This window comes from Manacus candei, unplaced genomic scaffold, assembly GCF_025592945.1.
Source record: "Manacus candei isolate 608988 ecotype Guabito, Panama unplaced genomic scaffold, ASM2559294v1 h1tg000033l, whole genome shotgun sequence".
Taxonomy (NCBI): domain Eukaryota; kingdom Metazoa; phylum Chordata; class Aves; order Passeriformes; family Pipridae; genus Manacus; species Manacus candei.
This window is the reverse complement of record NW_026138081.1, coordinates 2333757-2353988: the sequence shown is the minus strand read 5'-3', so window position 1 is coordinate 2353988 and position 20232 is coordinate 2333757. Positions and strand designations below refer to the sequence as shown.

The 20232-nt window shown below is 34.6% G+C and overlaps 1 protein-coding gene across 5 annotated transcripts in view; it reads left to right on the top strand.

Moving 5' to 3' along the window:
- FMN1 (formin 1) overlaps positions 1 to 20232 on the top strand; it is a 179480-nt gene that overhangs the window by 92198 nt on the left and 67050 nt on the right. For all 5 annotated transcript variants that reach the window (XM_051791773.1, XM_051791770.1, XM_051791771.1 and 2 more), the window contains 3 exons: positions 295 to 1073; positions 4723 to 4873; positions 15148 to 15235. In XM_051791773.1, coding sequence (XP_051647733.1) covers positions 295 to 1073; positions 4723 to 4873; positions 15148 to 15235 — 1018 coding nt within the window. The remainder of the gene's footprint in view (positions 1 to 294; positions 1074 to 4722; positions 4874 to 15147; positions 15236 to 20232) is intronic.

Sequence of the window (20232 nt, the reverse complement as noted above, 5' to 3'; positions counted from 1 at the left end):
GTCTACTTAAAGACAGTGTACAACTTAGAATTTGCCCAAATTGATGTTCTGGCTATGTACTTATAAAATATGGGTTTTTTGAAACACACCCTACTTAGATTTCTTTAACAAGTAGTAATTGTCAAATTATGTAGTAGCTTGCAATAAAGGCATTTAGAACTAGGAAAGTGAAGTATTTCTCTCTTTGCTTTTAATATAAGAACACAGTCTAAATTTGAAGATTTTTAATTGCTACCAAATTAGCACTTCAGAAGAATATTTGCACTAAGGGATTTTTTTCTTGTTGCTCTGCAGTCTCAGTTTGAACTCAGGGTATTCCATATTCGTGGAGAACATGCTGTATCAACTGCTCAGCTTGAGGAAACCATTGCACATCTGAAAAATGAACTTGATAATAAGTTAAACAGAAGAAATGAAAAAGCAAAGGATATTGGTGTTTCTACTGAAGATGATAACCCACCAAAGGCATACCGAAATGTATGTATACAGACTGACAGAGAAACTTTCATAAAGCCTAGTGAAGAAGATAACAGAGCTGTGAAAAATAACCAAATAGTACCCAAAAAGCTTAATATTTCTTCTTTGTCACACAGTATTTCTGCCCAAAGTGAAAATAAGGACAATTACAATGTACAGTCTTCAGAAAGTGTCTTATCTTGTCAACCAAAACAAATGCTGCCTCCTCCACCACCACCACCTCCTCCTCCTCCTCCACCCCTTCCTGAATCTTCACTGTCAGGTTTAGTTCCTCCACCACCACCTTTGCCAATGGGTCCATCTTCACTGACATCTCAGTTTGGATCTGGTGCACCACTGTCACCTCCACTTTCTGAAGGCTGTAGGAATTTGCAAGCACCGCCACCACCGCCACCACCACCACTTCCAGGGCTGGGACCTCCTGTTCCACCTCCACTGCCTGGATCTGGGTTACCTCCACCTCTTCCACCTCCTGGGCCTGGGTTCTTTTTTAATAGCACTTTATCTTCAAACCAAGGTCCTCGAAAACCTGCCATTGAACCTAGCCGTCCCATGAAGCCTTTGTACTGGACACGGATACAATTGCAAGATAGCAGGTAAAATATATTTACTTGGACTTAGAATCACTACTTAGAATTGTCATGGTAGGTATGATATTTAAGGTATACTATTTAAGACCTAATAACAAAATGTAACAGTCTAGGAATGTGTAACAAAATCAGTGTAGAGGCATGGAATTGATATGCTTTAAGAAAAAAATTGAATCTAGAAAAAAAATCTAGAAAAAAATTGAAGTCTAGAAATAGATCATAGGAAGTTATTTTAAAATCTTATAGTTCAATTAAAATTGTATGCATTGTAAATGGAAATTTTGTGCATCATAACAAAACCATATTTTTTTGTGGTTTTTTTCACCCAGTCATCCAAGTACTCCATGGATAACGATAGTGACAGGGTCCTTCCTAGATTTTGCACTAAAAAGCAAAATGGTTCCCAAGAGATTAGAAAGATTTTAATTTTTTTAAATTAAATCTGAATTAGAATTAGAACCGAAGTTAAAGTTTGGTCACGTAAGAACTTAGTTTCATTTTTGCTTTCCAGTCACTTCATGTGATACTATCTTCAGAGAACTATGTTGTGTCATCCTCTATGATTTCAGTTCTAGAAAGAGTTAAACTGGAACCTAACGTCTCTGTATAATTCTGTCTGAGCAGGAAGAGTAAAGCATATATGTAAATATAGGCAGCTCAGGAACCTATAATATGAAGCATCTATTACGGACAAATCTCAGAACTGTAGTTTAAAAAAAATAGATATAAAAAATAAAAAAATTACCCATCTTACTGTGATTTAGTGCGGGGATAAAATCTTACATATGCTTGAGGGAAGGGATGCCATCCAGAGTGGGCCCTCACAGGCTTGAGTAGTGGGTCTGTGTAAAGCTCAGGAAGTTCAAGGCCAAGTACAAGGTCTTGCACCTGAGGTGGGGCAACCTCCAATATCAGTAAAATCTAGGGGATAGAGGAGGTAGATTTAGATGGCATGTAAGAAAGAAATTCTTTACTATGAGGGTGGTGAGGCACTGAAACAGGTTGCCCAGAGGAGCTGCTGATGTCTCATTCCTGGAGTGTTCAAGGCCAGGTTGAATGGGGCTCTGAGTAGCCTGGTCTAGTGGAAGGTATCCCTGTCCATGGCAGGGGCATTGGAACTAGATGATCTTTAAGGTCCGTTCAACCCTGGCCATTCTATGATTCTATAATGACAGTCTAATAGTGTATTCTATTGTACCAAATCCAAAGTTACTGTGAAACATCTGTTTTATTGATTTGTTTATAAGTGATAATTTGGTGAACAGGCATAAGTAAACAATTTTTGGACAGGCTTTTTGAAATGATCCCACAATCTTTTGTTTATGCTACCCATTCATTTAGCTGGCAGGAGAAAAGAAGTTCTCCCATTTACGCTTTCTGGGCCAGCATGCATACCTTACTGCCACAGTGGTATGTGGCTTCACATGCTGCTCAGCTGCTCTTTTGGATTTTGACTGATTCTAATTTTGGTTCTTGTGTTTATTAATGTAATACAGAGCTCCATTAGGAGAGATGGCTCAAAAAGTGGTTTTGGGGGATGCTTAAATGACATCTACTATTTCTAGTTTAACAAGGACGTACTCGTTAATTCAGGTCCTGCATTGTGCAAGTAATGAAATTACATGATTTTTTGGATCTTTAAGTTCAAATAATTATCTGTGTTCAAAATTATTTTTAACATAACTGCAGTTGAAAGATGCTAAATTTAAACATTCTAATAAATGAAATTTTATTGTTATGTATGACTTACAGCCATAACGTCACAATATTATATACGCTGTAATATATATACACACAGTATATTGTATACTGTATTATACACTGACTATATTATATATTGTATTATGAATTATTAGAAATTATTTATTATAGTTTATGTATCATAGTAACAATTCTATGTAAATTAATAAAATTATTATCAATGATATTTTATTTTATTGTTCCATTACATTTAAACATCGTTAAAGTAAGTAATTGCAGTTAAGTGTAATTAAATATGAGTTTTATTTTACTTTACAGCTCTGAATTTATTTTGATGAGAAAGTACCATTATTCTGGTATAATAAAGCATTGTAAGGTGTTAATATTTTATATAAAATAGTTGACAGGAACAAAATATTAATAAAATGTTAGTCGTATTTATTCAGTTTTTTAGAATTAAAAACATTGAAATACTTCGGAGCAGGAAGCTTGAACATTTTGGTTTTACTTTCCCAAAATTACTAGTGCATAATATTTTCACAGTGAATAAATAGTTGGTCCATAAATAAACCTTACTGTAATTCTTCCTATTGATTCCCTGAAATCAAATTGTTTTTTTCTGAAATATTTTTAGTTCATCAAGCTTTTGCAAGATAAGGTCTAAGCATTCTGATGAACTACTGGTCACCAGATGTAATGATTCAGCATTTTCATGATCTGTACTAGAAGTGGAAAATTCTTCAAGGGTTTGCTGCTCAGATCAGCAGCTCTTCAGGACTTCTTGTTACAGAAAGAATCCTTCATTCTTCTAGTGTCATAGCTGACACTATGGCTAATATCAGGGAGAGTGAAGCTGTGGAGCTCTAAGTGTCTCCTGTGACACAGAATATGCTGCATCAGCGGATGCTAATGGAAAAAAATAGGCATTCCTTAAAATTCACCATAGTAGACATACAGTTGAGTGTTAAAAAAATCTTAAATTTGAAACAAAAAAAAGGTGCCTTTTGAATTCATAGGTATTCCATTTTGTTGCATATTACATCTGTTTAGTGACATCAACCATTTGTATTTTATAGTGGTTTTCATCACCTTTTTTAATTGCAAATAATTTCACTGCCTTTTAGTGACATCTGCTGGAAGAACTTGTTCCACCTTCTATTGATAAACAGGCAAGAGGAGCCCTCAGCAGTTTTGTTCCACATATTTTCCTGAAGCATTGAAATTTTGATACAAAACCCTTTCAGAATTGAAGTACGATGTTTGTAGCACTACACAGTATTTCCCCCAAATCCAGATAAAACTAGAGGATTGTTTAAACAAACTTCAGACTGATCCAAAGCTAAATCTGGTCTTGGAAGGCAAAAAAAGAAGGAAAGATAATCCACATTTAAAATTTACAGTTGATTGTATGGAGAAGAATACTGGCCAGGCTCCCAAAATATAAGCCACGTAATTATTCAAGTTTGTCAGAGCTGCAACAAAGATAAATATGAGCATACAACATCTGCAGCTAACATGGAGTAAATCAAGTCCTATACAGATTACTCCAAATGCTCTTAAAATATGCTTGGATAAAGTTTGTTCACTATTTGTTGATTTTGTTTATTTTTGTAGATCTAAGTAGATTACTGGGAATTTCTCAAAAAAACTGCTGTTGAAATACTCCTAATCCTAGCTGAAGTGGCAGAAATCTCTTGAGATGTATTTGCACAAACTGCAGTTGTTGTACAACGAACTGTACAATTCAAATAATGCATTTCGTTAGTCTAGCAGGCATGGACTAAGTAGCTAAAACTAATAGCAAAATATTTTGACTCCTTACAAGAGCAAGTTGTAGGGGTGGAATGCCCTTTGTGTTCCTTTGAGTTTAAATCTATCATGGATTTTCATCTATTATGGTTATATCTATTATCATAAATGTTTGGAAATTTTATTATTACTTTTCACTTTACAGGAAAACTGCTGTGCCAACTTTATGGGAATCACTAGAAGAACCTGATATACTTGATACTACTGAGTTTGAATATTTATTCTCCAAAGACACCACTCAGGAAAAAAGAAAACCATTATCAGAGACTTACGAAAAAAAAACTAAGGCCAAAAAGGTATTTACTGAGGGGGAGTTGTTTGTTGGGGGTTTTCTCTGTGTGTTATTGTTTAGTTTTTCATTTTGAGAAAACTACCTTTTAATTCTTTGGGGTCTTTTGGAGGATGAACAGACAAGCAAAATGGGTGGATGCTGATTCAACTCTTGCTTGAGAATGCGAGGTTATTCTTTACTTTGGAAGGTTTCTTGCCTTTGATAATGAAAGTTTCGTATTCCAGTGAGGTAGAAAAAGTACTGTGTAGGAGAACTGAATGGAAGTTCCAGTTCATATTGGAAAGTTCCGATATTTCAGGCCACTAGTCTGTCCTTGAACTGATTTATAATTAACACCTGTCATTAAGTTACTCTAGCAAACCTCTCTTTCACTGAGATTAATGTTATTGGAAAAATAAAGTATAAAGAGACATTTTGAATAAGGAATGCCAAATATTTTTTTTCTGGTATAGCTGAAGAGTTGTGTCAGGAAGGGACAGGACAATCATGTCTTTAATGGCCAAAGCTACATGCAGGAAGTATGTCATTGCTGTAGGGCAGGTATTGTCTGCCTCAGACATGATCCACTACAGAGAGAACGTGCAGATAGGAAAAAGAAATGGCATTACTAGTATTTGCTTCCAGAAAAATTCTAGGGTGAATAATAATCAATACAGTTTTCCTGAAACAGCATGGTTACATGTCAGAAACTATTTAAACATATCGTGTATCATAAATCTCTGAGTTTATCTGCTTGGAACCACAAGAGGGCACTTTGCATGTGAGCTGTGCTAGCTACCTTCGATTTTATAATACAGAGAATGTGAAACACGCACACACACACACACACATATATATATATACACACACACAGGTTGGTGCAATCAGATCTGTCAAGACATCTTGATCATAAACTTCCTGTATTGCGTCTTAACACAATAGCTAATGAGAAGTGTAAGTAAGGCTATAGAACTTATAAAATTCAAAGTCATGCGATGCAAGAAGTAAAAAATGAAAAATGGGGCCATGCTGGCATTTGTAAATACAGCCCAAAGAAATAATTGCTACAGTCCTTCAAATATTAGCTTGAAGTTGGACGGAAATATCTCTGTGAGAAATGTTTCAACATATTTTACTTGACAGACGCTTCAAGTGTATGTGATATTTTAGTAGCAGCTATATCCATAAATCCCATTAGTTCCCATCCCATTTCTGATGCTCTATTTCTAGTATTTATTTCATAAATTTACCTATTTTAGAAAGAAGTATTTAATAGAAAATACAGGTTTCTAAATAACTTAGAAGAATATAACCACTGTGAAGAATGTAACCAATGTAACTTTAATGGAGAATTAATATGTACAGATAAGTGCTTTTGTATTTTAAAATCTCAGCAATTAAGGAAGTAGACTCATTTCTCCAGATGAGCGGCAGCAAAGCAGGTACAGGATTAGGCCTGTATCCTGAAAGATGAAATTGCATTTTTCCTTGCTGCTTTGTAAACCAACCTACCTGTTACAGCAGCGTGATTTTTTAATGATCTCTCTTAGCTTTATTTAAAATTGAATTGGATACTAGTTACAGAAAATAATGATATAATAATAAATACCAATTTTTCGAGCAACCAGTGTATTGTATTGCAAAGATATCTTCATTATTCATGTCACTGTTTGAATGATTCTGCTTTTGTATTAAAGGTAAACTTACTGTTTTAAGACAAGGGATATATTTCCTGAAATTAATGAAATGAAAGAGATTCCTTTAAAGTACTGTGTGAAAATACAAAAACAAATTTTGTAAGAGATAAATTAAGATTAATATCTATTGCTGTGTCATATGGGATTATGATCATGGCGTTAACAAACTGTGGGCTTTCTGTGAGAGTTTAAAAACTTGGGGTTAGCAGTATTCAACTTTCCATCATTTGGTCAATTGAAAATTTAGAATTGGAACAAAATTTTAATTTTCTGAGTACAGAAGCATTTTCTTTTTGTATATCATGCCTCACAATCAAGTTCCTTATGCAACTGGAAGTAAAATTTTATCTTTTGAATTAGAGGAGAAGTTAAATTTCTCATTTAACTAGGCTTTATAAAATTAAGGAGACTAACAGTAGCCTGTTGAATTATTACATCTTTACCATTTATTTACATTTCTCTTGCAGTTCCACATAAAACAGTATTATTCAATTTATTCTCAGAATCATTGGTTTTGTGAAACTACTTGGAATGATCACGCTTAGGCCATGAAATGAATGCTTCTGTGAAAAACCTATAGAAATTTCACTTTGTTCCATTCTTACCCATATGTCGACATTGTAGGCACCTTATGGTGAAACAGATTAAAAAAATCATTGTAAACTGTGCTTTTTTTGCTTACGACTGATAGACATCTGCCATTTTCCTCCAGAAATATCTAAATGTTGTCCTGTATAAGCTGCAGCAGAGGAGGCTTAGTGTGGACATTAGGAGGAATTTCTGCACAGAAGGGGTGATTAGACGTTGGAATGGACTGCCCAGGGAGGTGGTAGAGTCACAGTCCCTGGAGATGTTTAAGAGAAGACTGGACATGGCACTCAGTGCCATGTGCTAGTTGACTGGGTGGTGTTCAGTCATAGGTTGGACTTGATGGTCTTAGAGGACGTTTCCAACCTAATTGATTTTGTGATTCTGTTTAAATAGAACGGATGGTCTGTTTTCCATTACCATTTGGCAGGTTATGCTCAGAAGGGAAACTTCTGAGTATATATTCATGTTATATACACTCTTACATATATAATGTAATTACAATATAATATATAATTTCTAAAATAAATATTTATAATATAGACTATATTTATATTCGTACATATACGTGCAGTGTCAAAATGGGAGAAGATGTGAGGACTTGGTGTGCTTCTGTGCTGCTTGTTGTTACTTTGGTATTTTCACTTATTACTTCGATAATGAAATACTAACTCTGCAGCCACCACCTATTTGCAAAAGGCTTCAAATGTACTGAAGTACAAAAGCTTTCATGTATCTGAGATATGGTCTGAAAGACAAGGATAAGCACTAAGCTGATGCAGTTAACCACCAGGTTAATACAGTTAAGGATACTCAGCTACCTAAAAATAAGATGGGGTACAACCAGCTAACCGACTGGGTAATTATTTAGGAGAAAGGGTCTTGCCATTATAATGGCTCACAGGAGGAACACGAATTGTCAAATTGGGGTACTACCAAAAGGAAAAACAGAACTCGGATAGATCAGTAGAAGTATTGCTTGCAAGACAAAACACTCAGCCATGTCTCAGTTAGGAACTGCATCTAGATTTAGGCACTACTGTCCTTCATTTAGAAAGTTTGCTAACTGTAGAGAGTCAATAAGAGTGGTGAAAAGTGTAAAAGTAGTCCCTGAGAAAAGAATTGAATTATTATGATTATTTGGTCTAGAAAGGAGAAGGTTGATTGGGGCGCAGAGTAAGTGTAACCAAGTGCATGCAGCTGCTGCAAAGAAAAATTATGAAAAGGTTTCTTAACAGTAAGGATACCAATGGAATGCAGAAGAGTTTTGGCTAGGGAAATTGGGCTTCTGTATTGGGAGATCTTTAGGAAAGTTTGTTTAGAATGATACACATATAGTTTATACTGTCCTGAAGTGCAGAAATGCTATGGATGACATTTTGAGTGCCTTTTCAACATCTTGACACTGTTAATCAATTAAAAGGCATGAAGCCCACTTTCTGTCCATTGTCATATGGATGGAAACAGCTGGCTATCCTTTTTTCAAGAGAAGAAGCACTTTCATAATTCCCAAATTTGTTGCTTTTATGCCTGACAAAAAAATGACTCACTGAGTTACACAGTTTCTAGAGGCTTCTAAGTGGGGGAAAAAAGGAAGGGAAATTAAGAACCTTCCAGCAGCAATGGTGATATAAGTTCTTAAAGGACTGCATAGAGGGTTATTTAATTTATTTTTAGAAACATAATAACTTCTTTTGGAAAAATATAGCACATTCAAATGATAGTGATACAATGTAAACATAATACGGGTTAAATGGAAGTCAGATACTTTCTAGTACTTTCTAGTACTTTCTAGTAAACATATATACTTGTAGTTAGTTATGGTAATGCTTATTTGGATTTAGAAGCTCTGATAAGTGTGTCGCTGCTCATGCTTCTTTGATTATCCATCCATTTGGAAAATTTAGCAGCTTTGGAAGAACTTATTTTTTTCCAACTCTACATCCTCTGAAATAATTCATGAAACTCTTGTTTCTTGTGAATTTATCTTCTCTGCAAATATGCAATCTTTTATTCAAAGGTCTACAGCATTATGTAGATAATGATAAAAATTAATATTCTGGGTGTTTACATATGTCTTGAGAGCAGAATTTGTCTTTTCTGGCTTGAGCAAAATAATATGCAGTATATTTAAATATTAAAATTATAATTCTTCTCTCACAAAAATTTTTTGAATGGAAAGATTAAATTCATTATAATCTTATATGACGTAATGCAATGCAGTGATTTTTTGGAGGTGATGTGCATGAAATGGAAAAGAGATGATTGCTGACTTTCCCAGAGACTCTAGGTAGATAAATAATATATAGAAGGAGTGGGATTTATTTCACAGTTAGTTCTGAAGTGATTGAATCTATAGCAGGCAAATTTGCAATTTTTGGAAAAAGCAAAAGTTCATTAGCACCTAAATATGAATCAAATAAATTTCTTTCTGATTTTGGCTAATTCAGTTAGCTTAATATAAATGTGTAAGTTACTGGTATGGTTCATCTCGATAATATCCATTGGATTTAAAACTGTTTATGCCATGTAAAGTGTTGGAGTCTTTAGTTAACCTTTTTCAAATGCTTGTAGGTGGTCCCATTTTCAGTATTACTGAGAAGTTACAGCTTCTTGGAAATCAAGAAAAAGAAGGGCTAGATCCGCCAGTTTATTTTAGTTCATAACTTCAGTTTAGGTATTGATTCTGTTGGACATTTAGACTTTAATTGTCTTTTGAATATGACTCATATTTTGAACTCCTTTTTTTAAAGCATCGCTGACATGCTTGTGAAAGTGCATCTGTTAATCTAGACTGTGTTCATCGTAATTTCTTTATTTTCTTACGCTTTGATTTCAGATGGAGCATTCTGGGCATATGATTTCTGCATCTATTCTATTTTCCATTAACACTCAATTAAAAATATTTGTCTAGGAATGTATGATCTCTTTAGAAAATCAAATTTTAAGTTATATTTGCTAAAATGTAAATGGACTTAAACTATGAAGTTTTATGTACCAAAAATGTTCAACTGTAAGTAGATTCAGTACAGTACCATTAAGGTCCATAGCTGCTTATGAAAACAATGGAAAAAAAAAACAATTAGCATTAAACTGTAACCTATTTTTCTGGAAGATAAAACCAACCAAAAAACCAAACCTCATCATTGTTTCTGGAAGAACTCTGCTTTTATAGATTTGAATATAATCTGAGTGATCTAACCTCTTTCTCAGCCTCTGAAAGTCTTCTATAGATATTTTCATGTCAGATGAAGGACTGAAGTATTATATGCAGACAGTTTTGCTTTCACTCATTCCATGTTAATTTATCTTGTCTGTACATATCCATGCAAATTTTTAAGCTGATAGGCACGTTATTGTTTTCAAGCCATAGTTTCTCCCTTTCCTGTTAAATTTGCAGGACCAAAATTCTTATATTACCAAATAGAAGAAAGGCAGAATTAGGACATATATTTTGGGACTAAATAAAAGACACGATTCATTATGTATTAATTCTCTCTAATTCTGAAAAAGGGATTATTTAGAAAAGAACATTCCTTTGCTGCGATTTATTCCATATGCATTCTGTAGCTCCTTTGCTAAACTTAACACATATTTTGAGGTTGCGTTAGTTTTTCCAATATATTTGAGCACTTGTTAGTAATTTATCCTCAAAAACTCAAGATATTTTCTACATCTTTTCAAGAAACAGGATAGTTGGATGTTTGTGATGCCACTCTGTCTTCATCTTACAAAACAAAGAGTAAATGTCAAGTAATTTGTGTCAGGTGTATACTCCAAATGAAAGTCCATCAATCATTTTTGGCCCTTTAGTGCAACGATTATCATTTCAAAGACGCAGGAGGACATTAAAGATAATGGCTTTTCTGTTGTCTATTATCTCTAACAGACTTCACGTAATTATTAACATGTGTTCTCATTTAAGAAGAGTGTCAATATTTTGAGTGAATTGCATTTTTTCAACTGAAAGGGATATGTCTGTCAGCAAGTTTTTTGTCCATCTAACTAAATGAGGAATTACAATTAATGAATTTTGTGTTTCTGCAAGAAGGGCAGATATTGCAGAAAATGTTGGAAGCTTTGCAGCATTGAAACACAATGACTGTCTTCAGCTGTCTGCATAAGATAATAAACAGTGTTCAAACTAAAGCAGAAGTAGTAAAATGCTAGTGCATGCTTTTCCGATGCACTCTCACTTTCTTTTTATATTTTGTGGTGTGCTGAAAAAAATCACTGACATTTCCTTTTTATCACAAAGCTCTGCAGTCAAGTAGAATATAGAAAGTATCCATAAGGAGTAAATATCTATTTTTTGGTCTAATTTTCACAGTTTTGATAGGAATAAAGATACTGAAATTAGTTTCTTACTAGCTTATTTCATACCTCCTGTTTTAGCCTGAGGAATTGCCATCTGTGTGTCCTTTAGCAAAAGGCTAAAGATAGTGGGGTTTTTTTAAGCTAATAAAATTGTAAATAGAATTCTGTCTCCTAAAATATTTTAAAAATGGTTCATCCATGTGAAATAAGAAACAGTTAAACTTGGCACTCCTCTGAGTAGGAATAGAAAGATAATGTCTAGTCTTAAGCTTCTGAAATTTCATTGGTAACTCTTGGAGTATTTATGTAGAATGGCTTGAGGGGCATGATCTTTGGCTTCTTGTGCGTGATCTTCTGTTTGAACAGGGTTTCAGCAGTCTACTTATGGGCCCAGGCGGTTGACTCACTGTAAAAGTTAATGAGTGGGAATAGAGGGAAACACTGTGATATGCAGGACAGCTCTTTAGCTTATGGCTTCTCTCAGTAAATTTAAATATTGTGGAAAGAATCCATGCACCACCAGGAGGAAGGATTTAGCTTTTAATCACTAAAGTAAACTGAGTCTCTTCAGATTTCAGCACCAGTAAGTGTCCTGGACAGAATGTAGACATTGCAGTTAGACAAAACAGTGAAGTCTGGTTTATAGTATTCAATGAAATACATTTCTGCCTATGTTAGAGAAACACCTTTTAATGAAAATGACAGAATAATTTACGAATGTATTCAAGCTTCAGTATATCTTCACTTTTAAATTAGATGATAAATATTTGAAATATGTAGATGAGACACTTGTGTACAGCAAATCAACTAACTTAATAACATTAAAAAACAGGGAAAAACCACATAGAGCAAATAATGTTATGGATTACCGACGTAAATGAATTATCACCAGCAGTCACAATTTTGTCACTAAGCCAGAATGATACATTCATAGTCTGGAGAAGCAGCAGGCAGTTGGCAAACCCCACCTGCTGACATAGCAGCATCAGCTGGCATCAGCTGGATTTTAGCTGCTTACCTGTCACTGCCAGCTACAAACAACTCCCAATATGCTGAGAAGTGATCAGTGATTTGTCTTTTAAAAGCATAGACTAAATAGTTCAGTGCAGTCTTTACAAACTTTCCTTTTGATTGCTTTATGTTTTTATTGGACTAAAAAAGTGCTGATTTTTTTGTGTCTCCTTTCTATTTGGAATTCACGCACATATTTAATTCCCTCTCAGTGACTTTCCCAGAATAGCTGTAATTTGGGACAAAATTAGTATCTCTGAAAATTTGTTCTCTGTTTTACTACTGATTATATCTTTAGATGCAATATCTTACAAGGTACACATTGTTTCTAAAAATCTATGATAGAAGTCCTGTATAATACTTAACGTTATAACTATCGGTTTGGAATAGTTTTATGCCCAGTTTAAACTGTTCTGTTGTCTTTCTCCTCCATTTTTGCTTCCTAATGAATAAAGTATTAACCTTCAGTTACTTGGTTGAAGTTGTTTTAGGTAGTCTGTGTCTAGTTTGATGCCTGGTAATTGTGACCATGTGTACATTTGTCTAAAATGCATGTGAACATACAGTCAGTTGCCATTTTAAAACATGAATCTCTGGTTTAGTTTTAAAACATACATAGGGTCTTCTTTCATTTCTTTTTTCACTTTTTCTTTCCTTTTTTTCTTTTAAGGAGGAAGTCTTGCTTAGCAATGTGAGCTGGTTTGATTGTATTTGGAGAATATATTAACACTAAAAAAATACTTCAATAGAATGATTTCAAATGTCATATTATCTGCAATAGCTATAGTCTGGAAAGGTTTTGCCTCAAACTAGGCATGTCTAATGGGGTTTATGACAACCTATGAATTTCCCCTGAACAAGGTCAACTTGGAGGTCAGTGAATGCTATACAAATTGCATACTACACAACCCTGTAATTATCCCTGTAAGAAGTTAATGTGCTTCAGAGTTCAGCAAATTCATGTAAGCTTCAGAAATGACCATGATAAACCATGCGGTTAGTTACATTTGCTCAGTCAACAGGATGCGATGCTTCTGCAGTGTTCATTAAAGGTAACTTGTAGCCAAATCATCTTGTGTACTTGTGTACTCAGGAGATAAAGAACCTGAATTCTTTGTCATTGGAAGAAAACAATTTTAATAATATTACTTTCTTAATATCCAGCTTACGTGCCATACATATAGGCAGAGAAATCTCTCAGGATAGATTTTTCTTCAAATTTTGGCAGAAAATATACAATATCTATGTTAACATAAGTTTATTAAATTTTGATTCCCTACAAGAGGGGCATAAAATATCAGTCAAATCTTTGTTGAAATCAGCATGTGCTCCAACTTGTTATAAATAAGAACTATCATTTCTCTTTTTCCTGTATTTGTCAACAAATCTATTTTTGTATAGGTGAATGACTAAATAGTTGCACAGTTAAATATTCCTAAATCACATAAAACATGGGAAATGTTTGTATGAGTTAGTATAATTTTTTTTAATTAACCGTCTCTAATGTGAGCATCTATAAAAATATTACAGGAATAAGAGATAACTTATTTATACTTAAAGTTTTTAACATTATTAAATATCAAAATATTAGTGTCACACAAAAATTAAAATTAAATTTAGAAATAGATTAAATATTGTTCAGATACTAAGAATCTGAATTTTTGGAAAACATAGCTATTAGTTTTAATCTTTCATATGAGTTAGTATTTTTAATAGTTCTTGTTCATCAGCACTAGGAAGTAAGACGACTGCTTGGATCTGAACACTTCTAAGAACTTGTGTCTGTATTGCGTTTTGTGATGTGCTGCTGTCATATCTTCCTTATGACAGAAATCAGAATCACAAATAACAACAGTCCAAACATTGTGGGAAATTTGTTTTTGACATTTCCAATATCGGAACTACACTTCCAAAAGTCTGATGGTTTATTTTACTTTATTTATGGACTGATCCACATCATTGTCACTAATTTCAACCAGCCAAAATAACTTCCTTAAGGTTTCCCTTTCTCCTTTTATTTCTTCTCCCCCAGCTGACATCTGAAAATATTACAATCTGAATGTCAGTATATTATACTATCAAGTGTTGGTACCCAAACAAAATCCTCAAATCCCTGTGAAGTGTCAACAATGTGGGATAAGCACATTCAGACAAGAGTGAAAGAAATACTTTCAGTAGTGCCTAGTGTTCCAGAAATAGTGTTGAGAGGGCACAAAAAGACAATTCTTCAATTCCTCTTGGTCAGGAGTTGATCCTTTGTTCAAAAAGAAGACATAAACGTGTTCACATTGAAATGTAAACTAGCAGACAAGCTAAGGAACTTGGGATGTAGAGTGTCTTAAATAATTCTTAAATTTCACCTTAAGAAGAAGGGGGAAAAACTATATTCCAGAATAAATATCCTATGTGCCTTTTTTTTCCCACCTGTTTAATAGCATCCTACAAGTAAGAAGTGATGTTCTTTACTAGACCTGGTGTTAATTCAGTCTTGTGTTTATAAGCTGTTTGTTAAGGTGCAGAACATGAAGATAAGATGAAGGTCTTACTACCACATTTAGTTAATAAAATGGTTTGATGTTTGGAGAAACATTGAATTCAATTCACAAATTAGCTTCTGTTGTTAAAGTGAATGAATCCTTTGTAGGGTGTTCATTTGATCTCAGATCATTTTGCTTCATCTTTCTAGATTACCAAATTGTTGGATGGAAAACGGTCTCAAACCGTAGGAATTTTAATATCAAGTTTGCATCTGGAGATGAAGGATATTCAACAAGGTAGGTGTTTCTTACACTTAGTATATTGTACTTCCTTGGATATTTTCTCATAGCCCTCAGAGAATGTCTTACATTACAGATTGTGCTTTGAATATAGTCCTCTAAGCTATCAGAATAATAATTTTTCCAGTATATTCCACTGTATGTAAAAGTTCCACCTAATAATCAAAATTGAATTTAGGTACAGCTCCTTCTGTAGCATTCCAGTTAGCATATCATTTTCAGTTCAGTATTTTCATATTTCTCCCCTGCAGTTCCCTGCTTTTTCTAAAGCAAGTCCTCCACCAAAAAAATTAAATGGATGACTTATACATAAATCTTTAGGTCTTCAAACATGCAGTCATTATTTGTTTAATGTTTAAATTTTGCTTCATTAGCATCCCAAAATTATGTTACCACATAACAAGCAGAAAGAAAATTACTGGATGGCATTTTTCAAAGAGTAGAGCTACTCAGTGTGTAAATTCCATTACTGGTAGACATTATTTGAGTTTACTAGTACAACTGTAGAGAAATACAGATTTTTCAGAACACTGGGGTAGTTGAGAGTCTGCTTATGTTCTGGATTTAAAAAGATATTGTTTAAGGATATTGTTTATTTCTTTTTCACATTAAGAAAAGGAAAATATTCACCATTTAAAACAACTGCTGGAAGAACTCAAGTTGATGTCTCCTTTTTTGCTATTGTTTTCCCTCCATCACATGCAAATACTGGGTAGGGTGTTGAGATGCTGCTGGCATTGATTATTATTAATTTCAAAAGAGCCTTTGAGCATCTAGCACTTTAAAAGCAAAAGGGCTTACAGATGTCTCTTGGGATGCAAGGGAATAAGGAAAAGAAGGAATAACTTTATGCCTGCCAGTATTGTGTGAAAGGTATCAGAATGAGATGGAAAAAAACTGCTGTTACTAAAGGTCTGAATAATTTGCTGGCAGAAGTTACAGCAGCATAGGGATACGATAGAAGCTTCATTATAAAAACTGGGTGGTATTCTTTAGTATCTTCAGAGATGGTTTTTATTACTTTTTTTTTTCCATGCCATGATGTTCTACTAAAATAGAACATCTCTATCTCTCTCTTAGTTGTTTGCTATACTCCTATAGCTTTTGAAAACCTCTGACCAATTTATGCCAAATTTAAGAGAACATAATGACTCAAATATTTGGGTATGTATACATTAGCATTTTTAGCTTGAATCAGCAGTGCACTTTTGAATCATATTTACCAGTTATCCCCTTTGCTGTATTTGCATTGCAAAGCAATGCAGAGCAGTTTCAGAGTGCACAAACATCCTTCAGAATTAAATTGAGATTTGCTTTAGGAGAGTGCCAGTAGTGTCCACCTATAGCAGGCTCTAAATACCCCAGGATCAAATCAGAGATAGTTAAAACTCCCTGAAATGTGTATAGTGTGAACACTGAATCCTCAGCATCAGCTGTTGCTGTCTACAAATCTAAAAACTACACTACTTGCAGGTGCAGACATAGCTAATGTAGTCCTACAAGTTTAATGAAAATTAGGGTGTTGGGACGAGAAAGACAACAAAACAAGTGCTGTCACTGAAGAAAAGTTTATAACTCATCACCCTCTCTAGTCTGAGGTAGCAAATGACTGGCCTGTCACCACATGTGTTGCTCAAGGAGGCAATAGGATATGCTGTCTCTTGCTTATGGAAAGAGCTAGGAGTTACAAACACAATTTGGGAATACTGTTAGTGGAACTTTAAAAAAAAAATTACAAAGCAGGATGAGTGATTCTAATAAAAATCTGTGTTCAGTGACTACCTAGGGAAAAAACCCCAGTTCACAAGACTGAGGGAAAACATTGTTATATAGAGGGGACCTTTAGAAATGCATACGAATATGAAGACAAAAGTGGAATGATCTTGTTTCTCTTTTAGTGTCTGTTTTTCCCATAGCATTTTATGTAAATTAAATCTGTGTGCAGTCCTGCCTGTCAGCAGAAAAATTATTTGAAGCCTACTGTAGTCAATGCACTGGATGAAAAAAATTCGTAATAGGCTAAATGGCTCATGATAACACCTAACCAAAAAAGCATGTGATCATAGGGTCATGACTGTCAAGGATTGTGGGTTTTTTCATTACAAAGTGAAGTTACTAAGAGCTACCTCTAAGAAACATGCAAATTAAGCACTCATCTCTTTTTTCAAGCCAATTTTCATGGCCTAATTCAGTAGATGAAAAACAGGGAAAAGTTAGTGGTCTTTGACCACTTGCAATGGAGAATGGAGAAACTTGAGGCAAACGAAAGTAAAAAATTAAAAAAGTATATTTCAAGTTTTTCTGACAGTGTTTGTTGAAAAGTTATGTACAAATGAATTTACTGTCTATGTATAGTATACTGTTTGCTCTACTGTATGTAGCAGTTACAGAAATAAAGAGGAAAAACTCAAATAAACTGCCCTGTGCATACAGATGCATGCAAAGTTGTAGAGAAGACAAAACGAGAAATCACGAGAAAAATTACACGGTCCTTTAAAATAGTGAGAGATTTCTGCATCTATAGGATTATGCTCTCATATTAAAGCACATAACTTCACAGCATATTCTGTAGATAACTTGGCAGTGCAAAACAAGCAAGTGACCATATCTGGCACTCAGATGCTTCAGTTTGCATCTGATGATGAGCCAGCTGCCACACTTCAGGAAGGGAATCTTCCACACGTTTGGTTTGAGAGAGTGAAATGCATCCTTTGCAGATAAGTTTAAATTCATTCTGTGTCTGAGTACAGTCTAGGGAGAAGACAATGTAAAACTGAATTATTATTTTGAGTAGTGTTGGTATTATATGATGCAGAGGAAAAGTTGACACTGTCATGCTGCACCTGTCCTAATATCTTCTAGATAGGTGGGAGAGAAGAACAAATCCTAGGTCCTGCAATGTTCTGAGAACACTGGTGAATCTGGTACTTGTGAAAATAGTATAGTTTTTAGTTAGACCACTATTAATACTATTCATTTCCTGAGCAGAAGAAGCAGGCAGAAAACCTGTCTGACTCAGTATGCTATATTGGATCTTTATATTGAAAAGACAAATAGCAATAATCAGATTGTGCATAGGTTTGAGATTATTTTTAAGGCTCTTTCTCCATATTTTTTTAAAACCTCTAAAAAGAAGAGGTGAGGAATAGTGGAGATCATTTGTTAGGTAAGGGACATGCTTTAACAGTACACACTTAGAGAAGTAATCTCCATTTTGTATTAATCCACTTGTATCTTTTCCTGTCATTGTTCAGCTGAAATCTCACAGCTTGAGAGACAAACTTGTGGCTCAAGACTATTTGTGTGGCTTTGCTGTTGAAATATTATAACTCGCTCCACAGTGAGGTGATTCAGTTCTGTTTGTAATGGGAAATGCTGATTATAACTGTATATGAAAACCCTCTGTGGGCCCTTGGTCCAACTTTTTACAAGGCAATGTTCCACTTGCTGAGACAGTTCCAATATAGTAGCTACCAATAGTAGTGCACTGGAAAAACATAATAATGCTCTTTTCTGCAGTGTATGTCATCTGTGCTGGCTTTACATGAGCTACTGAGATCTTTGTTCAAGACTTAACTGGCAAAATTGTGGGGAGGCCCACAAACTTTCAGTTTCAGAATATGGGATGTTAATAAAATGTAGATGCCTATGTTCAAAGGAGTAATTCCCCCAAATCCCTCCCTACCTCCACAGCACCTGCATTGTGCCACTAAAATTGTAGGGCATCAGAAGTTCCGCTTCTCTGTATTGCTGGAAATGTTTCAGTAATAACCCTGATTTCCATCAGGACACATTAACTAGGTGGTCTGCTGGTATACATGGTGGTATATTTTCCATGGGATTAATCTGTAAGATGCAGTAGATCACACCAGCTGCACACCTTATAGCTTATTGTACTCTTTGTGGTAGTAAAGTGCAATATTACTCCCCACAGAACAACTACAGGCTTTGCTGGTACCTTTGCCAAAGCAAGAGTAGCTGCGCTGTAGCACTACAATACTGACAGAATGTAGTCTATATAACAAAGAGGAAAATAACATTGATCCTTAGCATTGAGACTAATGCTAATTTAGTATTTTTTTTCCTAGATTTTAAACAATTAAATATATTGTCCAAGACTCCATTTATTACATCAGAGTAGCACTGGCCAAACTGTAATACCACATATGGGGACCTGGTATGTTTATTGGACATTTGGAACATTCCTGTGTTCACCAGCTCTGTAAATTATCTATGCAGAAGCACATTAAGATTTGAAAATGTTAGAGAAATGTATTTGATCACACTTAGATGGGATGGATTAGAGTGGAATTTGTTAAAAAGCCTAGATCATACCATCTGCTTTTGTAGATTCACCTTCATTGTTTTTTGTGGTGTTTTTGTCTCTCCCCAATAGCAGAATATATTTTTATTACAGTGTCACAGTAATAATATTCTGATGGTGAGCAATGCAAAGAACTATCATGCCACAGAAGGGGACAAACTGTCGAGAAAAAACATAGTTATGATAGTATTGTACAATGTCAGTCAACCAATTGAAAAATGTCTGACTGGTTTTCTTCAGCTTAATGATTTACCTTCCATTGTCAACATACTGAAGTAAATAATTGGAGGAATGTGAACTTCAGATTAACTCAGTCAGACTGATGATCAGTCTAATAATCATTTTAATTCAGTATTACATTTCTAATCATCCCATGATTGCTGTGTGATCTTCCTCTGATGAGAGATCATAGCAGTTATGCAAATAGGTTGCATTTTCTTAGTGCAGTTTATAGTTTACAGCACATCTGAACTTTAGAGACCAGTATCATTGTTAACCAGGCACTTTCTTAGCATCCTAAAGACTATGTGTTATATGCTAAAGCCAAACTCTTCCAAGACAACTCCAATTTGTGTATTAGCCATACCATGCAGCAGTTTCTCTGCTATATTTTGGAAATACTTCTGGGTAAAGAGAATTGCTTTGGAATATTTCTTACTTGCACTATGTG